We start from the raw sequence: 24,886 nt of genomic DNA, 5'->3' as shown, positions 1-24,886 counted from the left end.
CCTGGTGATCTTTGTTAGATAATCTTCACATCTGTGTTGGATGAGAAGCCCCATCATATTAAAAAAAGATAGTGACTCTAATGAAGTCCTATTATTTCATGGAATAATCTCATTTCTGAAATTACTCCAGTTATTACTTAGCTCAAGGTTGTTGATATGAGTCTACAGAAATTTCCCTTTGCTTTGTCTCTGAGAAAGCAGGGCTCTGGTAAACAGAAAGTATAAGATCTTGAGGAACTTGTCCACTGAACTGTAGGAAATGATGACAGATCCAGGAATAATGTGCCTCATTGTTTTCCACAAAGGACAGGTAAAGGAAACAGCACATCACTTATATCAAAAGAAAGTTTTTCATTACATTATGATCTATTGTTGCAAATTGCTTTTGCTCAGCTCTCCACTTCTAGTTCTATTACAAACCATTCAATCACTATAATGTAAACATTCTAAGCTAACTTCTTACATAGCTCAATTGTATCTGTTACTATTTGGAGGCTAAATGTCAGAGCTGAAGGGCTGGTAGAGTTTGAAGTGCTAAGTTCCTTTCAAAAGGGAAAATTAAAGGGTTACATTACTTTGTCTAAGATTTATATTTAGATATCTAAAGATTACCTGAACCAAGATGCCATGATTCTCTTTAAAGAAGTGAAAATATATGGTTTACATAAAAATAAAATGTAATGGTTTAAAAATATATGAAGGCATGCTTAACAATAATTGTAATAAGATAAATCAAATAAGGGGTGTCTGGGTGGCTCAGTGGGTTAAACCTCTGCCTTCAGCTCAGGTCATGATCTTGGGGTCCTGGGATCAAGCCCCGCATCAGGCTCTCTGCTCAGTGGGGAGCCTGCTTCCCCCTCTCTCTCTGCCTGCCTCTCTGCCTACTTGTGATCTCTGTCAAATAAATAAATAAAATCATTTAAAAAAAGATAAATCAAATAAGCCTACAATGTGATAAAATGTTTCTCCTACCTGCTGGACAAAAGCAAAATGTTTGGGGAAAAACCTTTGACAAGGATTTGGGAATTAGATATTCCCAAACACTGTTGGTGTCATTATGTCTAAGTACAAAATTCCTGGAAGTGGAATTGTTATATATCTACTAATATAACTGATGATTTTATCAGTATTATTATGAAAATAGTTTTGAACTTCCATGGATCTTATGAAAGAGTCATGGAGTTCCTAGGAGCCCTTGGGCCATACTATGAGAAACACTATTACATGCAATAGAAGATTTATGGAAAGATATCCAAGAAACTGGAAAACAGGAGTGCATCTGGGTAAGAAGTTAGAGGTAGAAGGGGGATTTTTTAGTGTATACGTGTTTGTAGTTTGGATTGTTTTTACTCTGTGCAAGTATTGCATATTTAAAAATAAAGACCAACAGGTATTCTCTTTGTTTCCTTAGTAAAGTGATTTCACCAGTGATTCTTAACAAAAGACCCATGTTTGAGAAATTTGACTTATATTCCTGATAACTTTTTGATTGTTTCATAAATGCCACAAATCCATCATGATAACTTGAAAAGGATTATGATTCAGTTGGACACAGGCCCCCACGCTGAAGTTTCACTCTTCTCTCCCCTGACTTTCTGCCAAATAGTTAACAAAGAGTAAATAAATATTTAAAAGTAATAGGCAGGCATTTTGTCATTAAAAAAATATACCTCTAATATATCTGTTCTGTGAGACTCTTGTTTCCTTTTTTTTTTTTTTTAAGCACAAAATGTCACACAAATGTCCCAGTGAATTCAGTTCTCAAACATCCTGTTCCATGTAAGATGTTTTGGCAGTAGCAATTCAGAACAAAATAAAATAATTAATTACATTTCAAAATGCTTTTGATTTTGATCAAGCCTAAAGGATGTTTTAAATAGGCAGAAACAGTCTTTATGAGAGGCTAAGGGCCCAGCTGTAGATGTCATTTGATGGCCCTTCAGAGCCACGTGTCCCAGTACTTGACCCACTTTTGCCATTGCAAAAAAAGAAATGTTCCTAATAGAAAAGTAAAAAGTTCATGGAACTTGGATGGTTCCCTTATAGGAAAATCGAACTTCATCAAGTGTTAGTAAGGCATCTGGTTATGCAGTATTCACTTCTCTAGTGTAAAGGTACTCAACTTCAATCAAATTTGAGCAAGAGATCTGTACTTTCTGACATACTCAATATTGGAGTTTCAATAATCCATGGCTTTGGCATAACAATCAACTCAATCACCCAAGGAGAAAATGAGGAAGTTATTCACTTGACACCCTTTCTTTTCCCCCTTCCCAATTTGTCACCATCAAGTCCTGCAATAATAAAAAATTTTCCCCACTTAAAAGTCTTCTATGGCAATCAACCATCTACAAGATAAAATCTGAGCTCCAGGATTTAGCATGGGATCCACAAACCCAGAATCATCTGGCCCTTGCCTAACTCTCTAGCCCTTCGCCCATGTGTCCTCTTGATATATTATAACCAAAATTTCAAAATAATCCTCAAATGTTTCAGCTCTGTGAAACATTTCTGGATAAGTTTTGCTTTTGTTTCATCACTGAAATTTCATTATCAAAAGTCACTTCTTTTGCAAAAACTTCTTCCACCATCCCTACTTCCACCCAAGATAATTCTGGGTTTCCATATTTTGTACATGATTCTACCATAGCACTAAACATGCTGTATTTTCTTTGTTAATGCATCTCATTTCTCTACTAGACCGTGAATTCCTTAAAGGCAGAGACAAATGTTTATTTATTTTAGGGTTTTAGCACCTAAAACAATGCCTGGCACACAACAAGCTCTTAAGTAAATGCTATGTAAAGGAATGAAGGAATACTCTCAAGGACAAGCACCTGGAGAGGCATTGTGGCATAACGGAAGGAACACAGATTTGAGGATCTCTTTTTCTGTCTACATTGCTCAATAATCTCATGTATTTGCTTGCTATTTATATGCTGTTCACTCCCAAAAGTTTTTCTCCATGGTGGACTTCTCTCTTAAACTCACACACTTAACTGCTCATCTAACATCTCCACTTAGATGTCTAAGAGATATTTCAAATGTAACATGTACAAAACCAAACTGCCAATTCTTAATCTTCCCCATCTCAATAATTGGATACTCTACTTTTTTTTAGTCACACAGTCCAAGAAAGCTGGAATTATTTGTGTCTTGTCTCTTTCTCTCATACCTCACATTCAATATAACAAACAAACGAACAAAAAAATCTGTTGGCTCTGCCTTCAAAGCATAACCAGAATTCTATCACATTAAATTACCGTTGTTGCTAATACTCTAGTTCAAACCAGCATCACCTTCCATCTGTACAACAGCAGTAGCCTCTTAATTGGCTTCTCTGTTCCAGTCTTTGCCCCTTTACTTTGTGTCCCAGCCAGGATCCAGAATGCTCCTTGTAACATATACTGAACCATGTCAAGCCTCTGCTTAAAACCCCCCAATGGCTTTTCATCAAAGAGTAAGTGTCCAAATCTTTACAAAGGCCTATGCAGCCCTATATGATTTGACCCTACCACCATCACCTCTCTGACCTCATCTCTTAATTCTCTCTCCACTGCTCACTCTGCTCCAGCCATTCTAGCCTTCTTGTTGTTCCTTGCAATCTAAAGGCTTCCACCAAAAGCCTTTGCATTTGCTACCCTGCTGCCTAGAAAAACCATCTCTGAGCAGTCAGCATGACTAACTCCCTCACTTCCGTCGTGCCTCTATTCAAATACCACCTTATCACTGAGCCCTCATCTGACCATTCTGTAAAATACAGTCAAAATTTCTTATATTATGCTTTATTTTCTTCCATAGTACCCCTCCCCACCATGTGCACATGCACACACTGCTCATTTGTCTTGTCTATCTTCCTAACTTCCCCAACTATAACATACACTCCATGAAGATAGTTGGTTTTTTTTAGCTACTGTGAAATCCTTATTCCCTAGAACAATACCCAGAGTATAGCAGATACTCAGCAAATATCTTTTTATTAAATAGATGATGAACAAACTGGCTGTTGATTTCAAGCAAGTCACTTTACCCCTCTACAGATTCTCTTGATTTCTAGTAAAATGATAGGTTTAGACTAAGACTCATCCAGTTTCATCACTCCATAAACTTATAACTTACTCTTCCTCTGAATCCTCTCAGGGCCTCTTAGCACGTTATCAGGAATATTATGTATTCAGTAAATAATTGTTGATGGTCTATGATTTAGAATTATAGGAACCTGCATTTGTTAATGGCTTTTGTGTGTTAGGCAGACGTTATTATACAATGTCTCCTTTTAATCCTCACAATAATCCTACAGGGAATATATTATTATTCCTACTTTACAGAGAAGCTAAGTGCCTTGTCTATGTTTATATAGCTGGCAGGAGGAAGGAACAAGAATTTATCCTGGTCTGGGGAACCTGGGTGGCTCAGTGGGTTAAAGCCTCTGCTTTCGGCTCAGGTCATGATCCCAGGGTCCTGGGATCGAGTCCCGCATCGGGCTCTCTGCTCAGCGGGGAGCCTGCTTCCTCCTCTCTCTCTGCCTTCCTCTCTGCCTACTTGTGATCTTTCTCTGTCAAATAAATAAATAAAATCTTTAAAAAAAAATAAATAAAATAAATAAATAAATCCTGGTCTGTATGACAACTCATGAGTCCATTCAGATAAACCACCCTTGACATATGAAGGTTAAAAGTGACATTTTTCTAATGACGTACCATATGGTGACTAACATAACATAATAAATAAATACATACATATATACCCAAAAAAGTGACATTTTTAACAAAAAGTGAGAGTATCAATACACAATTGATAACTTAATTTATATGGGAATGATTAACTGACTTCCTGTAAATAAAGTCCCATTATTTTGTAGCCCCCACTGATTATCCTTCCTAGAATTCCCTCCTTGAAAATACTACCACTACCATGAACCCAGGAAGCATTCTAAAGCAAGCATGATGTGGTCAGCATTTACCCCCAGTCTATGTAATCATTCATATAGAGCCTAAAGTTTGGTATATAAAAATTTTAATTTATAGTAAAAAGAGGTATATCTAGTGAAAAAAAGATAGTTGGTTGCCTAGGACCAGAGGTAAAGGAGATTAACTAAAACTTTTCAGGGGTAATAAAGTTGATTTAAAAATAAATGTATATAAGAAAAATCTATTTAGAAGTTAATTAAATAAAACTTATATAAATAAATAGGTGTTGCCTTATGCAAAGTTGAAGAATTTAATGGAAGTATATGGGAAAAAATTACAAAATGATGTTTTAATTTACAGAATTAAATAGCAAACTACTCAGTTTATTAAAACAAGATTTAACTTATTCATTTAATTTACACACCACTTTATAGGAGTCTTGTAAAGGGATAGGAACACTGAATAGTCTGCCAGAGACTGAGAAATCTGTCAGTGACGTTAGGAATTCCCTCTTGAGTCACAGGCATGGAATATACTGCCAGATGGCTTATCGTTATAAGGGGAAGATGGAGGTGAGGCAGGGGGAAAATGTCATTTTGTTTTGTTTTTCCTTGAAAACTTAATATCTACTGGACAGGTCTGACAAATGAGTACATATCAAACCCAAAATAACCCAGCTCCAAAATGACCTCTCTCTTCTTTGGTTTCCCCTTCCCACCCACTCTGCCAAAATTTCCTCAACTCTGCCTGCTCTCTAGAAGATTCTCAACCTCTGGGCTTCTATAGCACCCTTTGCAGACTTTTTTTTTTAATAAGATTTTATTTATTTACTTGACAGAGAGAGAGATCACAAGTAGGCAGAGAGTCAGGCAGAGAGAGGGGGGGGAAGCAGGCTCTCTGCTCAGCAGGGATGCTGAGGCAGATGCGGGGCTTGATCCCAGGACCCTGAGATCATGACCTGAGCCTAAGGCAGCGGCCTAATCCACTGAGCCACCCAGGCGCCCCCCCTTTGCAGACTTTTATCAAGATAATTAGCTCATTGTTCGACTCACTGTTGGAACTTAGAGGTTAGTTTAATGAAAGGGTTATTTTTCAACAAATGCATTTATGAAGTTATATTTTCCATAATTCAACTAAGTTACAGTTTTTATTTCATAGGTTATTTGAACTCTTTAGCTTGCAATGTGTTATTACAAACTGTTTTATCCTATCATTGGTCGTCTTACCCTGTCTCAAGTCTTCTCTGTTCTTGAGCTGATTCTATCTGCCAATATATACACAGGGACATTTTCCTCCTTTGCAGCTCACTAAGTAGATTAATGATATTAATAGTAGTAGCAATGGACTATTAGTAGTAGGCCTGGTCATAAGGGCTGTAAATAATAATCATAATGACAATAGCAATAACAGAAATAGCTGTCATTTACTCTGTTATCTCAAATTCTCCCAACAATTCTGTAAGACAAAGATACACAAACATGTAGAAACAGAGGCTCAGAGAAGTTCAATGCCCAGGGTCACTCAGTAAGTTAGTGGTAAAGAAAGAATTTTATTTTTTTATTTTTTTTAAAGATTTTATTTATTTATTGGACAGGCAGAGATCACAAGTAGGCAGAGAGGCAGGCAGAGAAAGAGGGAGGGGGAAGCAGGCTCCCTGCTGAGCAGAGAGCCCGATGCTGGGCTTGATCCCAGGACCCTGGGATCATGACCTGAGCCGAAGGCAGGGGCTTTAACCCACTGAGCCACCCAGGCATCCCAAAGAAAGAATTTTAAACCAAATCTTTCTGACTTTAAATCCTATTCTCTTATCTGCCACACTTACCTAGAACAAGAAAGGCTGCTGGAATGATTTCCTCAGCTCTGCTTCCTGGTGTGTCCCTGCTCATAGACCTTAATGTTCATAAAGTAGTTCATGAGGTGATTTTGCAGTACATATTGTCTCTAAGGAAGGATGCATACTTCAAAGACCAAAAGAAGCCTCTGGATTAGAAAAATGACTTAAAACCAACCAAAAGAGGATAAATATGGAGTCTGCCAAGGTTAACTTGAAATTGTCTTCTTTTATCATAAATTCTGAGAGTTATTGAAGAATATAAGCTAATGTCTTCTGGAAAATGTCAAAAATCCCATATACTTCCACAGTTTTGCTTGAATGACTTTTATAAACCAGATCAGCAGAACTTTCTGAAGGCCGTACATTACTTTGACTTAAATATTTCAATTATAATGAAGACATCGATCAAATCTGGCATAAAAAATCCTCTGAGACAAGACTTGGGACTAAGCTAGAAAGGCACTGTGGGGTGGTAGAAAGTGGTAGAAAGCAGCATTGTATTAGGAAAAGTCCCAGCTTAGTTATTCCCAAACTGTCTTTGGAGCACATAAATTAACCTCGCTGGGTTCTGCTAGCTCATCTACAGAATGAGGTTATAAGATTGTATGCTCTTCAAAGTCCCTTTCAGTTCTTATCAACTGAAGCTACTTCTTGTTTGCAAATGTTATTTGGTAAGTCAAAAGTCTGTGTACCTAGAATTCCAAGTGAATAGAAATAAATTGATTAATTTTTTAAAAAGGCTTTGAGAACTGGAGAATATTTGGTTACAGGACAGAATAAATACATATTCTCTCTTGCAGAAGCTCCAGGAAAATGACATTAGCTATCTCTCCAGTATCTTTCTTCCTAGCTCTTCTTACCTCCTAGACTTATACAGGCCACTTGGTTCAATGGGGCACATATGCATGCCCCCAACAAACAATGCAGCAGCAACTAGCATAGTGCTTTGCAAAGAAGAGAGATGTAGAAAAATCTTACTTGAATTGAGTTCAAATGAGGAACTACAAGAAGGAAAGGTGTGCAAACCAGATAGCACAAGGTAAGGAAAGCCTTCTGGGTTCTAACAGGCATAGATGAAGGAGCAGAGCTTATGTATATTTGTGAGGGATTTCAGTTGGGAAACAGGACCCAATGTCCAAAAGCTGGACCTCATTTATCAGTGAGGAAAACTGCTAACTTTCCATGATACATCTGCCTAAATATTCCAAGAATATGAGTTATTCTCCCTGACATTCAAAGCCCTCCAATAATCAAGTCTACTTTGCCTAACTAACTCTACCTTCCTATGTTCTCCCACAGTTCCCTGGCTTCACTTGGTCATTAAACTTGAGAATACATGAATTATAAGTTTAAGAATCAGACAGATGGCCTTCAAATACTAACTTAGTCCCTTATTTGTTGTGTGACCTTGGGCAAGTTACTTAACCTTGTTGAGTCTTGATTTCCTCACCAGTAAAATAGTTAACACCTATTCTATAGGACTTTCAATTTATCATTTAATGAGATGATAAAATTACACTAATAGTAGCTATCATTTATTGTGAACCAACTACGTACCAGGTTCTGTGCTCCCTTCATTGTACCACACTTAGGGACTTGTCTTCCTGCTGGGAGTAGTCCTCAGACTAAGAATTTAGAACAAGGTATTCAGAGGGTACAAGGACACCTACTGGTCTAGGCAAGCAGTCTGCTTCAGAATAACCAGTGAGCTTATACATCAGTTTTTTTGTTTGTTTGTTTTGTTTTTTGACAGAGAGAGATCACAGTAGACAGAGAGGCAGGCAAAGAGAGAGAGAGGGGGAAGCAGGCTCCCTGCTGAGCAGAGAGCCCGATGCAGGACTCGATCCCAAGACCCTGAGATCATGACCTGAGCCGAAGGCAGCGGCTTAACCCACTGAGCCACCCAGGCGCCCCCATCAGTTTTATCTCAATAAACCTGAGTGGGAGGAATAATGACTGGAAAAACAATGGTACAGAACAGCAGGCTGTATGTAGCACCAGAAGTCTAATAAAAGGGCCCTCACAACAATCTAAATTAGCAGGCTTTTATTCAAAATTGAGGAGATCTAGCAGCAAGTTTGCATATCTCAATCTTTCTTCCTTCAGTTTTAAAAGGCTTAGGAAATTGGAAGAACCTTGAAAAGAAATTTAGAGTCACTTTTCCCAAAGTGTGGGATTGGAATGGGGACAAGACCAGCATACCTGCTGTGTGGCCTTGGGCAAGTCATGTAACTAGAGCTTGAGTTCCTTCATCTATAAATTGGGGCCTGTTCTTTTTGTGCAGGGGCCATACTAATCTTCTCTGTATCGTTCCAATTTTAGTATATGTGCTGCCGAAGCGAGCATGGGGCCTGTTCTTTTTGGAGCTGTGGTAATGATTAGAAATAAATTTATTTAAAGTGACCAATATGGTACCTGACATATATAATAGTGACTATATCTAGTATGTCATTAGTTATATCCCTCTAGCTCTGAGAGATTCAAATGTCAGCTACATGCAGGATGTCATCTCCACATATCAGCAAAAATACAGGTATAAATACCATATACGATATTTAACAACTTGATGAGGTTTGGGAAAATCATGACAAGTTGCTTTCTTACAGTCATAGTCCTCTGGAGAAAATATGTAATATAAGGCCTAGAAGCTGCAGTTTGTACTGATCTCCTATAGTAATATCAGTTTCCCCACACAATTTAATACTTCATTGTAGCCTACCATGCATACCATGCAGATAGCTCCAAAATTTATATTTCTATTGCTGACTTCTCTCTGAATAACAGACTCATATATCCAACTGCCTACTCTACATCTCCTCTAGGATGTCTAACGGGTATCTCAAATAAAACATGGCCAAAACAGAAGTCTTGAATCTTGCCACAAAATCTTGCCTCCCTTAGTCTTCCCCATTTTAGTAAATATCACTATTGTCTACTCTATTACTAAAACCAAAAATCTAGGAATCATCATGAGAAAGTCCAATAATTTCTGTCTCTACAGTATCTCTTGAATCTGTCTACATTTTTCTATTACTACCACTCTAGTTCAAGCCACCATCATCTTTCTCAGAAATGCTCCAATAGCTTCCCAACTTTCTCTACCTCCTTCCATCTGTTCTCCATGGGCCATCCAGAGGAAGATTTTTTTTTTAAATGTAAGTCAGAAGGAATGTGACATTTTCCTACTGAAAATTATTCAGCGACATCCCCCTGCTCTTAGGATAAAGACCAAAACCTTCTAAGGCACTGTGCTATCTAGCCGTTGCCTACCTTCTAAATCTCATTTTACCTCACTCCTCCCACTACTCCCTATGATCTAACCACACTGCTCTCTTTCTGTTCCCTAAACTTACAAGGATCTTTACATGGCAAAGCTAAAACATGCTATTTCCTCTGAGATTTTTTTTTCCCCACTCTTCACCTAGATGACTTTTTCTTAAACTTCGGGGTCCCATCTCAATGTTATCTTGCTTCAAGTAGACTTTGCCAATGATCTACTTTTCAGTCTCTGTTATTTTCCCTTTTATCACTTATTGCAATTACTAATTATATACTTACCCGCGTGCCTATTTGTTTAATCTCTATGTTTTCCCTACCCTTCATTATACTAACAAGCTCAATTAGAGCAGAACCATATCTCTTAAAGCAAAAGCTAACTTATTAACTCTTCTAACTCTTAGAATAAAGTTCACCTCTATTCGCCCAGCCCAATGAGTATTTGATGAATGTGAAGAGAATATCAAATATACTAATTGTGGATCCAGGGCTGATAATGACAGAATTAGATAAATACTTATTCACTTGTCTTAAAATGTTCTTTTCACCTTTTACTTCATATAGAGACAGGAGGTAAATTAATTAGTATCATGAAGATAATTTTACTGCCAAAAATATGAGGATATAAGGGTGCCTGCATGGATCAGTCAGTTAAGCGTCTGACTCTTGATTTCAGCTCAGGTCATGATCTCAAGGTTGTGAGATCAAGCCCTGTGTTGGGCTCTGCTTAAGATTCTCTCTCTCCCTCTTCCTCTGTTCTTCCCTGCCCCTCTAAAAAATGAGGATATAGATACTACCAGGTGTTTGATCTTAGGAGCAAGGGGGGCTAGGTGATTGGATTATGATTTTAAAAGGCTTTCATTAGGAAAAGTGAAAGCCCAATTATTTCTCATGTAACTTTCATACCAGAGTTTATAGTGAGGCTATGATGCCCTGACCATAAAAACTGAGCAAACAAGTCAGGGTATTGGCCCACTATCTTCTGAACATAATTATTACTGCCTTTTTAATCTCATTTTCCCAGAATACAGTGGAAAGAGTTATCAGACAGTCTAGGTGGGCTCTGAAGCAAAGGATTCAAAACACAACATACATTTAAATTCACTCATTCAACAAGTGTATTAAATGACTATTATATGCCAGATACACAAGTGGGGTGTTCTTCCTAACCAGTCAGACAGAATCAAAGAATGAATATGCAGCTCATCACTTGGGCTTCTGTATCTAGTGCTTCCCAGTTACTCCTCAGGATCCCCAGAGGAGCATAGTGTCAAATCACGAAGAGATTTCTAGCTATATAAAGTACACCCAGTACCAAGAAATGATTTATAGACTTGAACTGATGAATTATTTTCCTATTTGACAGCCAAAGGAGGTAATTTAACTGCCTTTATAAACCACCAGTGATGAATCATAATGACATAAGGAATTGCTGGACAGGAAAAGGCCACTTTCCTTAACATGCTTGTTCTCGGGATTCAATTCCATCTCAGCTTTGACTCAGCAGCCTTTGTTCTTGGCTCCCACATCATTAAAATGTCTTGCTGGCTGCAAAAGCTCATTTATATAAACAACAATATTTTCTCTGACCATCTTAATTGACAAATTATTCCACGTGATTGCATCTCCTTGAATGAAAAAGTTTGGCCTCAAATACCTATGAATGTAGCCTTGTGCTTGAGTTTGTCATAGCCCCTGGTTAACTCCCTAATTTTTTTTAAAATTCATCCCCTATAAATGAAGTGCCTTATTAAAAATAGCAATTTGTCTTAAACCATTTGTTAGACTGCTTTCTTGTGGTAAAATGGCTGTGTGGTCATCTTTGCAAAACTTCCAGTTATAATAATGATGAAAATGATGCTAATCATAATAATTAATATCATTTTTTAAATACTTACTAATTCCCAAATACCATTCTAAATGATTTTCATATATTTTCTTCACTCAACACAGTAACATGTCCTTATTTTGCATGGGGAAAAAACTGAAGTTCAGAAGAATAAATTATTTTTTCTCAAAGTCACACAGCTACTATTATACTAAGGATTTGAGTCATGTTTTTCTGATTCTGAAGCAAGGTCCAAGGAAGCAAATCAAGTTTTCAGTTTTCCACAGGTCTTCTCTATGAATCAAATTCTTTGTTTAGCTAAAATTTCTTAGAAATGACTTCCTCTAGATATTTTTCTCAGCAAAAGATCTTATCCACCTCCACATAAGAAAATTTGTTATAGGCAAATCCAATTATATTACTGCAAACAATATATAGTTCTATAAGAATTTACTAGGGGAAGGGGCTCAGGCTTTGAGAAAGCAACCACCACCACCTGAACCTTCACTCCAGTGCTATTATTCAGTTACAGTAGGACACTGAGAAAAATTACTTAACTTCTCTGAATTTCAACTTCAACATTGGTAAAGTGGGGCTAAAGTGACAATACCACTCAGGATTTTCACATGCTTAAATGAGATCATATATGGGAAAACTTAGTGCTTCCCTCCTAGTACCATAATTGTATATCTAAATGTCAAGGTAAACCTTTGTATGGAAAACAATGGAATATGGAGGACATTAGTCTAATTGGTGAGACAAAACCTACACCAAGTACTTCAAGATAATTAATTATAAATTAGTGCTGGGGCGCCTGGGTGGCTCAGTGGGCTAAAGCCTCTGCCTTCGGCTCGGGTCATGATCCCAGGGTCCTGGGATCGAGTCCCACATCGGGCTCTCTGCTGCTCAGCAGGGAGCCTGCTTCCTCCTCTCTCTCTCTGCCTGCCTCTCTGCCTACTTGTGATCTCTATCTGTCAAATAAATAAATAAAATCTTTAAAAAAAAATTAGTGTCAAACAGCGTGGTGAAAACTTTTGCAAAATTGCCAAGGGAATTTAGGAGAAAGAAACTAGTAACTGTAAACGAGATTAATCTGTGAAGGTTTCATGGAAGAGGTACCGAAGTACAAATATGTCTTAGCAAAGGGGAGTGAAAGAATGTGAAGCAGGCAAGCAAGCAAGAAGAAAAGGAACTGGTGGCATTTGGTGAGCATTGTTGTGTGCAGAAGCCACGAAGGTAGTTTTTAGCTGGTTGCTTTAAGAGCAAGGTTTTGGAACAAATGTGGGTTTGAATCCTAATTCTACCACTTACTATCTGTGTGATCATAGACAAGTAACTTATCTCCTCTGAGTCTCCATTTCTTCCCTTATAAAATAAATATCTCCTAACTTTCAAGGTTATTGTGAACGTTGACTGATTGTACAATACAATACCTGGCCCAATAAATGGTGGTCCTCTGAGCATCTGTTCCATTCTGTTGGATCTGGCTCATGGCTAATCTCCCACCATATCAAACTCCTCATTTTCATCCTCTAGAAGATTGGCTTGAGAGAATAGTCTTAGCTTGCTCAAACCACTACTTTTAGGTTGGAGGAGAGCAAGGTAGCTGAGACTTTCACAAATGAACATAACAGACCTAGGAAAACCTGTGTCCCTGAATCTTAGAGGCCTATACACCTAGAAGTCACACTGCAATTCCTTCCCAAGAATCCCCTCCCCTACCCCTAACTCAAGTCAGAGGAGTCAGCCAAGGAGTCAATGATCACCTCAGGTGATGGAAGAGAGCCACTGGAGCGGAACTGACCTGGATTGGGCACGTTTGCCATATCCTGCTGCCATGTGCTCTAACTTGCTCACCCTCAGCCCTCCAAGCTGGTCTCCTGTACAGGTACTTACGAAACAAACCCACAGGAATGAATGTTCTCATAGTCCAGAGAAACTTTGCAGAGAAACAAGACCAGCTTTCTGCTAATGGAACAGTTAGTAGTAGTTTTTTGGGGTTTTTTTGTCTCCCTATAAGGCATAGAAACATGCAAACATTTTCCTAGGACAGAGACTGGAAATATCTTTGACCTTGTCTGTCACCAACAGGGTTGATAGCCCTATATCATAGGTTGAGGCAGGAGGAGAGAAACAGGGGGAAAAAAAGGAAAGACAAAACAACAGAGGCAGTAAAGGAAGGGGGGAAAAATCACTCCTTAGACTGATACTCAAGGCCTTCCTTCCCATTAACTCTAAGCAGGCTTTTTTTTTTCTTTTCTCCTAGTCACCCAAGGTCATGAGTAGAGTTGACCTTGTTTCTAGAGGGAGCAAGCAGCCACCTGCAGGGTATGAATTGTGACACTCTGGGAAAGGCCCCCCACAGGCACTGCAAAGCTGCCAGAAATTCCCACCATTAGTCATGCCTATGAGTTACAGAATTGAAATATCTATTAAACTGCAAATATGTTAGCTGTAAAGGGAAACATTTTGGGCCATTATAGGTCAGGAATTCTTTATCTCTTTGAGGAACTAGATTAGACCCAGCAAAAAACAAGGATCTGAGGAGATGGGCTACAGAAAAGTCAGGACATTAGGACATTTAAAAGAGTCAGAGAAGGGACAAAGATGTCATTCACAGTGGGCTGGGAATGCTAGGAAAGGCCAGGGTCACCCAAGAAGGGAGAGGGAGTCCTAGGAGGAAAGGCAAAGGAGCTGCTACCAGCCGGTTTTGGTCACGAGATTTTTGCACCTGCGACTGTGCAAAAGGACAGTCAATTATGAAATGCACAGTCAGTCATGTGAAATTTTCCTTAATGTGCCCAAGAACTATTGACTGCTGAGGGCTTTCCTCATTAGGTCACACGAAAGGTATAAACGAGATACATTCTCACATGATAATCAGGACACAGACATTCAGATCATGTTAACTGGTTGCTCAGAACATGAAGGAGAGAGAACATATGCTAATGACTTTTTTCCCCTCATTGCTTCACATTGCATTGCTTTGGGGCAGTTTCAAGGTGGGTGCTTTATCCCCAGGGCTTTTCATTTATCTATAATATTTGAGACCAACTTGCATCATCATTTAAATTGTTCTTCTCTGTAAGGTGATAAATTCGCCAATACCCCTCCTGTAGTATTACATCCATAAATTGCGCCCTTCACTCTCTGCTTGGATCGACCAGTCTGTCGGGTGGTGTGATTAGGATGGCTTCTGAGTGCTGGTCTCAGTTTGTCTATTAACTGCTCTCCAGGCCACTTATGTTTCTTATGTTTGTTTGTTTTTGTTTTTGTTTTTTCCCCTGCTCACTGCTGGGGGTGGAAGTAGTGGAGGAAATTCTGAGCCAGCCACACAGTCATTCACTTGTTTCAAAGTGCTATTGAACCAAACTCTTTAAGGAAAGGCCACAAAAAGACAATTTCCAAACTGAATTTGGCATATAGGCACATTTACTTAGTCCACACAATGATGAACAAACCACAGATCTCCACATAAAAATCCAGACTTCTACAATCGCTTCAAAAATTAGAGGGCCTAATAGTACTGGATCCTTAAGTTCACATGATGACAGCTAGGGCTGAGTCAATGCTGCTAGTGATCTCCAGCTTGCCTCTCCATGTTACTTACACACCCATTCAGTCAGGTACACAGGTACCTGACTCACCTGGCTTCTAGAAGCATTTGACTATTGATTAGGGCATCACTCTTTTGCTGGCTTAGATTCAGTCATCAGCAGTAAATCCTTTTCCTTTTATAGAAGGAATAGAATCACAGCTATTTCTTCTTTAAGCCAAAACCATGGGTTAGCAAATGAACATTTTATATACCAGGTTATTTCAGGGATCCATAGACCTGAGCTCTGAAGTCTCCAATTTTGGAGTCTTTCTGGGAATACATCTCCTCTTTTTCTGGCCCAGAACCCAGGATTAAGGGACTAAGGACAGAGTAATAAGGGGATATGATAGAAAAAAACAGTGTATTAGTAATAAGAAGATGGGGGTTCTAGTCAGAGCCATGCCATTCACCAGCTGCCACCCCAGGGCAAATGGTTTAAACTCTGAGCCATAGTTTAGTCTAGTAGGGGTGGATTATGTTATGTGATCATACAAGTTTAGGAAATGTCCTAAACTATTATATCTCATCCTCCTTTCAGAAAACTGTAATACATATTAGAATATGATATACACTAAGATGCCCTGAAATGCCTTGCAGAAAAGAGACCTGTTTAACTTTGACCTGGCAGATAAACACATTGCCACAGAACCTTTCTCCACCCCCCTCCTTTCCTTCCTCTCTTCCAGAAATAACTATTAACATTTCTTAGAATTGCAAAAGTTTAGAAACTGTTTGAAACACTGTGTGTTCTAATGAAAAAAATTTAAAAATTCTCAGGTTCCAAAGGGAACATAATTCTGTCTCCACCTGTCTGATTTCAGAATCACATTAAGAAACCTGAATCCTATGTTCCTTGTTGCACAGAGTAGGCACCGTTTTATGTATTGACTCCTCTTTACCAATTGAATCAACATTGTTTAACTGGACTGTTCTCCATTGCTTCACTTCTGTTAGCTTAAAATCATTATGATAACTGCTATGAACCTTACTGGAATCCATTTTTCTCTCAATATGGATTTTCATATTAATAGTGCCATTTGACACCAAAATATGAAGCTTGGCAAATTTCATCTTCTGTACATTCTTGCTTTTCTTGGAACCTTACTTTTTCTTGTTTCCTGTTTCCTGGCACCATCCTAAGTTTAAATTTAATTCTGTGTCCCATTCCTATTGATCTACTCTAAGGTACTCACTGAGATCTATAAGGACTAGGCTCCAAAATGTCAAGTGCATCCTTTTTAGTGGTATCTAAATTCCAACAGGAAATTTTGAATAGTTAATGTCTAGAAAGGAAATTATAGTGGAATAATGAACATTACGATCAATATTTTGATATATTTTTCAATATATGTAATATATATCTGGCAATATATGGTTTGTTCTTGGTGGTGGTTAAAAAGTTATATTTGAGAGTCAGAAAGACCTAGATTCATATCCATGCTCTGTCAATTACAAAATATGTGACTGAAGGCACATCACTTCACCTAAGTTTTCTTCCTCAATAAAATGGGGACAGTAATAGTATCTACCCTCATATGGTTGTTCTGAAGATTAAATGAAAAAATGAATGAAAAACACTAAGCATAATGTCTGCCACAAAGTGAGCTCTCAATAGATATTAAATCTCTGGGTCCCCCTATTATGATTATCATGTAGTTGTTGGCTTACAGATCATTTCTCCTATTATACTATCATTACTCAGTCAGAATCTCGATTCTGTTTCTTCCCCCAACTCTCCACCATATCTCCACATTCTCCTGTGTCTCCTAAACCCACTTTCACCCCAATGTCACAGCATTAACAGTAGAGTCATAAATAAACAGCCAGGGCCAACAAAAGCCTGATTTCAAGTCTGATGTGAAATTGCTCCCTCTGTGTGTAAATAGCAGCCATTCTCTACACCAGAGGAAGGTTATTCTAATAAACTATGCAGCCTCAAGGACACCCACAACAATGCACTACAGTTAGTTATAACTTGGCGAAGTGAAATTAAAAGCACTTACTGAAGCCATGCATTTGAACATCTTCACCAAAAACTGATCCCAATTTCTACTCTGTAATTTTACCAAGCTTTCTGTATCCAGATTGTGTGCTACCATTGCTTAATAGTAACCTGGCAGCAAATCCTTGAAATATATCCATAGAATAAACCTCTCTTTCTAGCCACAGCATTTAGACACAAATGAATTAAAAGACTATCCTAACATGTGAAGAATCCCAAATCTGGAACTCTAGAGCTGTTTATAATAATCAGGAGGACTGGTATTATTTGCATAGTCACCAAAGAACAGGTTTGTGTGTTTTTTTTTTTCCTAAGTAGCCAAGTGCATTTCTAAAAAGCTGAATAAAATCATGCATTTGTGAATGATTTGTCAGGTGAATGGTGAATTATCTTCCAAATACAATTAATTCGCGCTGGTTTCCTGCTGGTGTTCATTTTGGGAAGCCCCTATAATTTATATCTGTCTTTGACCTTCTCAAGGCAGACATTCTCCTCTAATCCCAGGAGACCCTATTACCTTATCTTTCCTATCCTCTCCCACTCCTTGTCTTCTTCCATTATCACCTGTTCTACATTCTCACTATCATATAATCAACACTCCCTTCTCTTCTTACCACTTCAACTAGCCAAAATTCAATGTGAGAATAAAGGGAAAATATCTCTAAAATAACAAACAACTACCTAAAATGTGCTGTGGGAAATAAAATTGTTAGCTGTTGGTGTCTTTGACAAACGACCTAAACACACTAACGTACGTGTCTATTTGTTGTTATACCCTTCCCTATTCATCTGTACCCTCGGAAGAAATAAAAGGAAATGTCCACGACATCACAAAAGTCTGAAATAATTTATATACTAAAAGTGTTCCAGAAAAGTTGCATTTAAATCAAATCCTATTTTAATGCGGCAGGAAAGCTGGCTATTTAAAGAAATCTTCCGATGAATTCTTTTATATGGAAAAAAATCATTTCATAAAACCAATGATTACCTTCTAGTTCATCAGTCTTGAATATCTGGATCTGGATCTTTTTGTAATTGATCTATTTAAAACAAATAGCACCTATACACTTAAAAAAAAAAAAAAACACTTGCTTTACTGAAGAAGTATTTCTCAGACTTATAAATTTTAAAAAACAGAAAAAACCTCTTAAAATTTTGATAAACTTTTATATTTTGCATACTTACAATATATAATTTTAAAGAATCATGCTCTACATAATTTTGTAGCCAATCCTATTATTTTATATTGAAATTCCTATTCCATACCTGCATATTGCTAAACTGAAAACAAGTATGAGGGGGTTATGTTTTAAATAATCCCAGCCTTATATTTTGAATTATGAGAGGATAAACTGTTTAATCGCTTTGTAATACTGACACAAATCACAATATAACTTATATAAAAGTACAAATTAGGGGCAACTGGGTGGCTCAAGTCAGTTAAAAATCTGCCTTATGCTCAGATCATGATCCCAGGATCCTGGGATGGAGCCATACATCAGGATCCCTGCTTCTCCCTCTGCCCCTCCCCCTGCTCATGTTTTCCCTCCCTTTATCTCTCAAATAAATAAATAAAACCTCTAAAAAAGTACAAATTAAAAATAAATCTTCACAAAACAACCCCTTGAACTGGTATACCAAGAGACCATTTTGTTTCTACATCAAACATAACATTTGAAGTATGTTAATAAATGCATAAACTTGGTATCTTCTTATCAGAATAATGACCACTGACCCAAGGATAATTCTGAATTATTTTTTCTCCAGCATGCGATACATATTCAGTATATTTTTACTCAAATGGTAAATGAAAAATTACTGTTTCAGTGGCTGAGGCTGCTTTATCCCCACATTCCCTTAACAGATTTCCTTTGGTGACCAAAGATTTATAGTTTCATGACAGCTCTTAGGAAGTTAGGTAAAACAATTTGGGGCCTATGAAAATGAGTTTGGTGTGTGTGTATGTGAACTAACGTGCCCACAAGAGAATCAAACCTGTGATTGACTTCTTTAGTATTATTCCCTCAGCTACTATTTCTCCAAACATAATCCTTAGAAGGCATACAACAGAATTACCTGGAAAAAAAGGCAAGTTCCCATTGTTACTGATGTATTGAATTCAAATCTTGAGGAAAGAGATGGAACCTGTATTTAAAGAACCTCATCTTCATCCTACCCGTGTTCTTCCACATGATTTTGATGTGCATTAAAGTTTGAAAATCTCTGGGAAGTAGAGTTGAGGTGAAATTTTAAATGTATAGTTCAACTATGCGAAAAGTTTAGGGAAAGTGAATTAACACCTTATAAAATGTCCAAAAGTAGTAGCTCTACTCTGTTTTTCCAGAATCTAAAAAGAAACAAAAAAAAGTAAATGTACTGCCACCACATCAGATGGGAGCATAAAAGAGGCTTGGTGTTAACTTTATTCTGGTCCAACTTAAACCCAAGCCAACCACTATAATGTTACAAATTTTAGTAAATAATTTCTAATGGAGGTGTTCTGCAAAAAGCTGATAAGGATTGTGTGACTGTGGTCAAACTGATGATACTGGAAGGATTTGTGCATGGTCAGGTCACTTATTAATGATGTATAACTTCCTGATTGACTCTTCTCCTTGAATGAGACAGGAAGTCTAGTTCACATTGAGAAAATCAGAAATCAACCAAAAGCAGATCTTTCCTATATGATTTGGCCCAACAGGGTAGTTATTGTAAAAGCTCATACAAGAAAAGACGTGCAATACTAATTAAAAGAATAATTCAAACCTCCACAGAAGTTACTCTACATATTCAGACTAAGTAGAACTGTCATGTATTAGGATAGAAAATGAACTAAAGTATACGTACATACATCAACACGGAGCCTGACTTGGGTCTCAATCTTACAACCCTGAGATCATGACCTGAGCTGAAACCAAGAGTTGGACTCAACCAACTGTGCCATTCAGGTGCCCCCTGATAAAATATTTTTTATTCCTTGTGCTAGCATTCAGAATTTTGAAAAAGACAAAACAAACTGCTGACTCTTAGTGATCGAAAACTTAATTAAATATGAGTTACACCAATGAACTTACTCAGCAAATGTCATTACTAGTAGACTGATTTTAATACTACCCCAAAAAGGTCAGATGAACATATGCAAAAATAACATAGAAGGAAATCTGTATTTCTAACATTTGTGTGAATATGTTATAATTAACCAACTAGTTGATGTCAATATTACATAGTTAAACTGGTAATGCCCAAGAGCATCAGTCTTAAGTTAATCAATGTAATCATAATTATGATTGTCTGGATAATGTCAAATTTTACTATGGCTCAGATTTTACCTACAATAAAAATGTGTGTGTGAACACTTACATACACAAACACACACACACACATCTAAAACATAGCTAAGAAGAAAAAAATTAGGCAAGGTTTTCTCAGGAACAATAACAGGTAGACTTTTGTCATGAAATTTCTTGGGTCCATCATACCCATCATCAGGGATAACATTTATGGTATTAGGTTCTGTCATGTCACTGAAAACTACTTTCTAAAATTCTCCACCAGATCAGAATATCCTGAGTTTCTCTCCTTCTTTTGGTATGAGTAGAATTACTAGTTTATATTTTACTTGTACTTCAGATTTAAAATACACATATAGGGGAGCCTGGGTGGCTCAGTGGGTTAAAGCCTCTGCCTTCAGCTCAGGTCATGATCCCAGGGTCCTGGGATAGAGCCCCGCATCAGGCTCTCTGCTCAGCGGGAAGCCTGCTTCCTCCTCTCTGTCTCTCCGCCTGCCTCTCTGCCTGCCTCTCTGCCTACTTGTGATCTCTGTCAAATAAATAAATAACTAAAATCTTTAAAAAAGTACACATACACATACTATTTGTTGGGATTTTTTTCCATTTAAGAATCACTAGAAGCACACAATAACATCAGTCATTTATGAGCAGTTTTGTATAAATGATATTCTGGATGCATTCCAAGAGGGTATCATTCCAAAAGCCCAGTAGAATCTCATTCTGAGGCAGGCATTACATCCAAGGAGATTCTACATATCAACATTCTAAAGTGGTTCCAGTAAAGCTTTTCTGAGATGCTTAGTAAAAATGATACTTTAAAGAGTTAAAAACACATCATAAAGGCAGAGAAGAGATATGCAGCAATTGGCCTCATGTTCCCTAAATCAATTGTCCATATTCCACATATAGTTTATCAGTACAACTTATTAGCAATGAGCTCTCAAACCATCTGATTTGCAGCCAATCCTAAATTCACTGAAAGTACACTCTTTGTTTTGGAAACTCTTTCTTCCCATAACAAATTATTATTTTTATGTTATATTAGTCACCATACAATATATCATTAGTTTTTGATGTAGTGTTCCAAGATTCATTGTTTGCATATAACACCCAGTACTCCATGAAATCTATGCCCTCCTCAATCCCCATGACCTCACTCATCCCCCCATGCTCCTCCCTTCTAAAACCCTCCATTTGTTTCCAAATTTCATTTGTCATAATTTGGTAGAACCAATTCTTACCTGTAACTTTCAATTCAGTTGTTCGTCTTACAAGTTTTCCTTCATACTTAAGTTCACAAGTGTAATTTCCTCCATCTTCTTCTTGAACTTCTTGGATTAGAAGAGCATTTCCCTTCTGTATTATTATACTTCTCCACATTTTGGGCTTACATTCCTGCAGAGAAAATATTTGTGAATAAACAAAAAAATTTAAATTCTCATCAAGTCTTAGTACAGACAAGTTAGTACTTTCACTTTCTTATGCTCTTCTCTTTACTTTTCAAAATATATAACTAGAGATAAGTCAATGACCATAAAAAATCACAACAGCATCTTAATGTGTCCAATTTAAATATCACAACTATCAGCCCAATAGCTACCTTAAAAGACTGATCCCAAGTGCAGAAAGTCTTTAGAGATATTCTGCAAAAATGGAAAAGCATACAAACTCCCCAAAATGCAAAAAGGATATAGCAAAACCTTAAAAGTTGCTAAATATCATTATAAAGTCCTGTATTTTTTTTCTATTTGACAGGGATTTTCCTAAGAGTCCTAAAAGAATAGTGTTCATTTAGTAACAAAGCATACTACAAGGGAGTCTGAGGCATTATTAAAAATTCATAATAAGCTTTTACATTGGCAATATAGTCTACAATAATTTTATTAACTACTTCTTATAGTTAAAGACTGATGCTAATATTCCAGGGTCTCCCTTCCCATAATCAAGAGATCCATCTAGGTGGGTGGGGGTGAGAGCAAGGGTCAAGAAAATTAGGCTTAAGCAGTTCTTTAAAGACATAGCTAGGAAAAAGGACACATTTTGTTCTAGTAATAAAAAGGAGAAATTATCCACTCATTTTCTGAGTTCAGTGACATATGACCAGAGAATAAGATCTGGGTTTGGAAGACAATTTTCTACACGCCTGATGGGAACATGAGGGAGTCTTGCTACTAAGATTGGACTTCTCTAGAAAGGAATGTTTAACAATTTTCCAGAGAGTGACAAAGACATAGCAATAACCAAGTATGTAAGAATATTCAGCCAAGTGGCTTTGCCTTTTGGGAATTTTCTCAGACTACTTTTTAGATATGGTTCCAGTTTGTCTACCACTCATCTCAAATGTTCAACCAAACTGTGGCCAAAAGCTATACAAACATCAAGAGGAGGTGTAGGGGACAACTGTGAGGGAGTGCTGAATAATCAAGGCAAAAATACTTTATCATCTAAATTTTGAAACTGTCAGTTAAGACAATGAAAAAATGATTGTGAGGCCAATGATGTAAATAATTGTTAAGAGAAATTTTCTCTTTTCCCACTATGGTATATACAACATCTCTTCCACCCCTTCTCTTCCTCACCCCCACTTCTGCCCTCCACAAATACATCCTAAACATTCACATAAAGGTAGAATCAGTGTTGACTCTCAACCCCAGCTCTACATACTTGTGTACATGTATGCACGTGTGTGTGTGTGTGTGTGTGTGTGTGTAAAATGATTTAATCGAATGAGTGTCCATTTAATAGTTTCTTACTGTAACAGATTTTTTTCTTTTATGATAGCAGGAGTTTTAACAACAAAACACAAGAACTGGCACTTAACTTCACAGGTACAATATTTATTTAAGAGATATGCTTGCTTTATGTCCAGTACAACTACCCACACACATTGTCAGAGAGTAAATAAAAGTAATACTATCTGGGGCATCTAGATATAAGTCCGCTTCACTCCCTAGGGTCTTTCCAAAGAACAGTTAAGGGTCTGTCTGAAATTCTATTACATACCATGTCTGGCAAGGTTTATCACCTATATGAGATTTTCTTCTGAGTTAAACCTTGGGATATAAGGTTTCTGGGAAAATGAAGAAGAAAGTCTGAACAACAACAAAAAAAATAGTCCAGCTGCTACTATCATCATACAATAATAATCCACAATTATTTTCGCATTGCTTCGAACTCCAATAGCCTCAGATTTCTAAAGAATCATTCTGAAGGTTATTAAACAAAAATATGGTCCCTCTGGGCATTTTGAGAGGAAAGGAAAATGAAAACTGAGCTGCTTCACTTTCACATAGCAGTGGTGGGGGTGGGAAAATGAGCCCACACACTCATTGTATTCAAAGACAAATGACTTTGTTTTCTAATGTCATTTTTGGGGAAAGTCCATCTGCAATTAGCTCTAACCATTTTCATTTTTCCTGCACACTGCTTTGATTTCTTTTTTCCCTAGGAAGTAAAATCTAAAGAGTGTCTAAGAGTTAGAAAATAACCCCTGCTGAAGAACAGACTGGAATCGTTACACATTCTTTGGGCTAAATCGAGATAGTCCCAACTGCCTTCCAAGTTGCCATCTAGCCTTATAAAAGATTATTTGTACCTAATAGAGTTTTGTGGATTTTTTTAAACTGTGGCATAGGAAAATGTTATTGTCAGGTCATCTCCACCCTTCTAGAGACAATGTAGTATAGATGAAAAGGTAAACTATAGTCAGAGCAAGACAGCTCTAAGTCAAAATCTGGGGTTCACCCAAGTTCTGTTATCTTGGTCAAATTTGCTTAAGTTCTTTAGGTATCAGTTTCTTACTCTACATATGAAGATAACATATACTACCATGTGAGCAACCAGAGCACAGAGGCTTACAGAGTTTATTCATTACACTCTTGTTGGGCAGCACTATATATGGTGGTCTTCAGCACAGAGAACGCTTTCTATCTCTAAATTTTCACAATCTTGGACTATGTCTCCTCCAAACCCCCAGCTCTCTTTGGTGAAAATTGGTGCTAACGGACTAATCAGATGAAAACAAATCTTCACTAATTGGTTAACCATCCCCAGGAACATAATACTTCAATTCACTGAAAATGTATAGCTCTTAAGAGGCCACTCCAACACTAATCCTAGCAGGTGGGTAGAGGAACTCTATTTTATTC

At 37.4% G+C, this 24,886-nt stretch overlaps 1 protein-coding gene across 1 annotated transcript in view; it reads right to left on the bottom strand.

The window, feature by feature from the left end:
- Positions 1–24,886, bottom strand: part of IL1RAPL2 (interleukin 1 receptor accessory protein like 2) — a gene marked incomplete at both ends in the record, with an annotated part of 1,178,754 nt that overhangs the window by 547,212 nt on the left and 606,656 nt on the right. Inside the window, one exon of the mRNA XM_080795622.1 lies at positions 21,980–22,133. Within this exon, the coding sequence (XP_080651748.1) occupies positions 21,980–22,133 (154 nt within the window). The remainder of the gene's footprint in view (positions 1–21,979; positions 22,134–24,886) is intronic.

This window comes from Martes martes (assembly GCF_963455335.1).
Source record: "Martes martes genome assembly, chromosome: X".
Taxonomy (NCBI): domain Eukaryota; kingdom Metazoa; phylum Chordata; class Mammalia; order Carnivora; family Mustelidae; genus Martes; species Martes martes.
The sequence above is the reverse complement of the archived record's forward strand: the minus strand, read 5'-3'. Positions and strand labels throughout refer to the sequence as shown.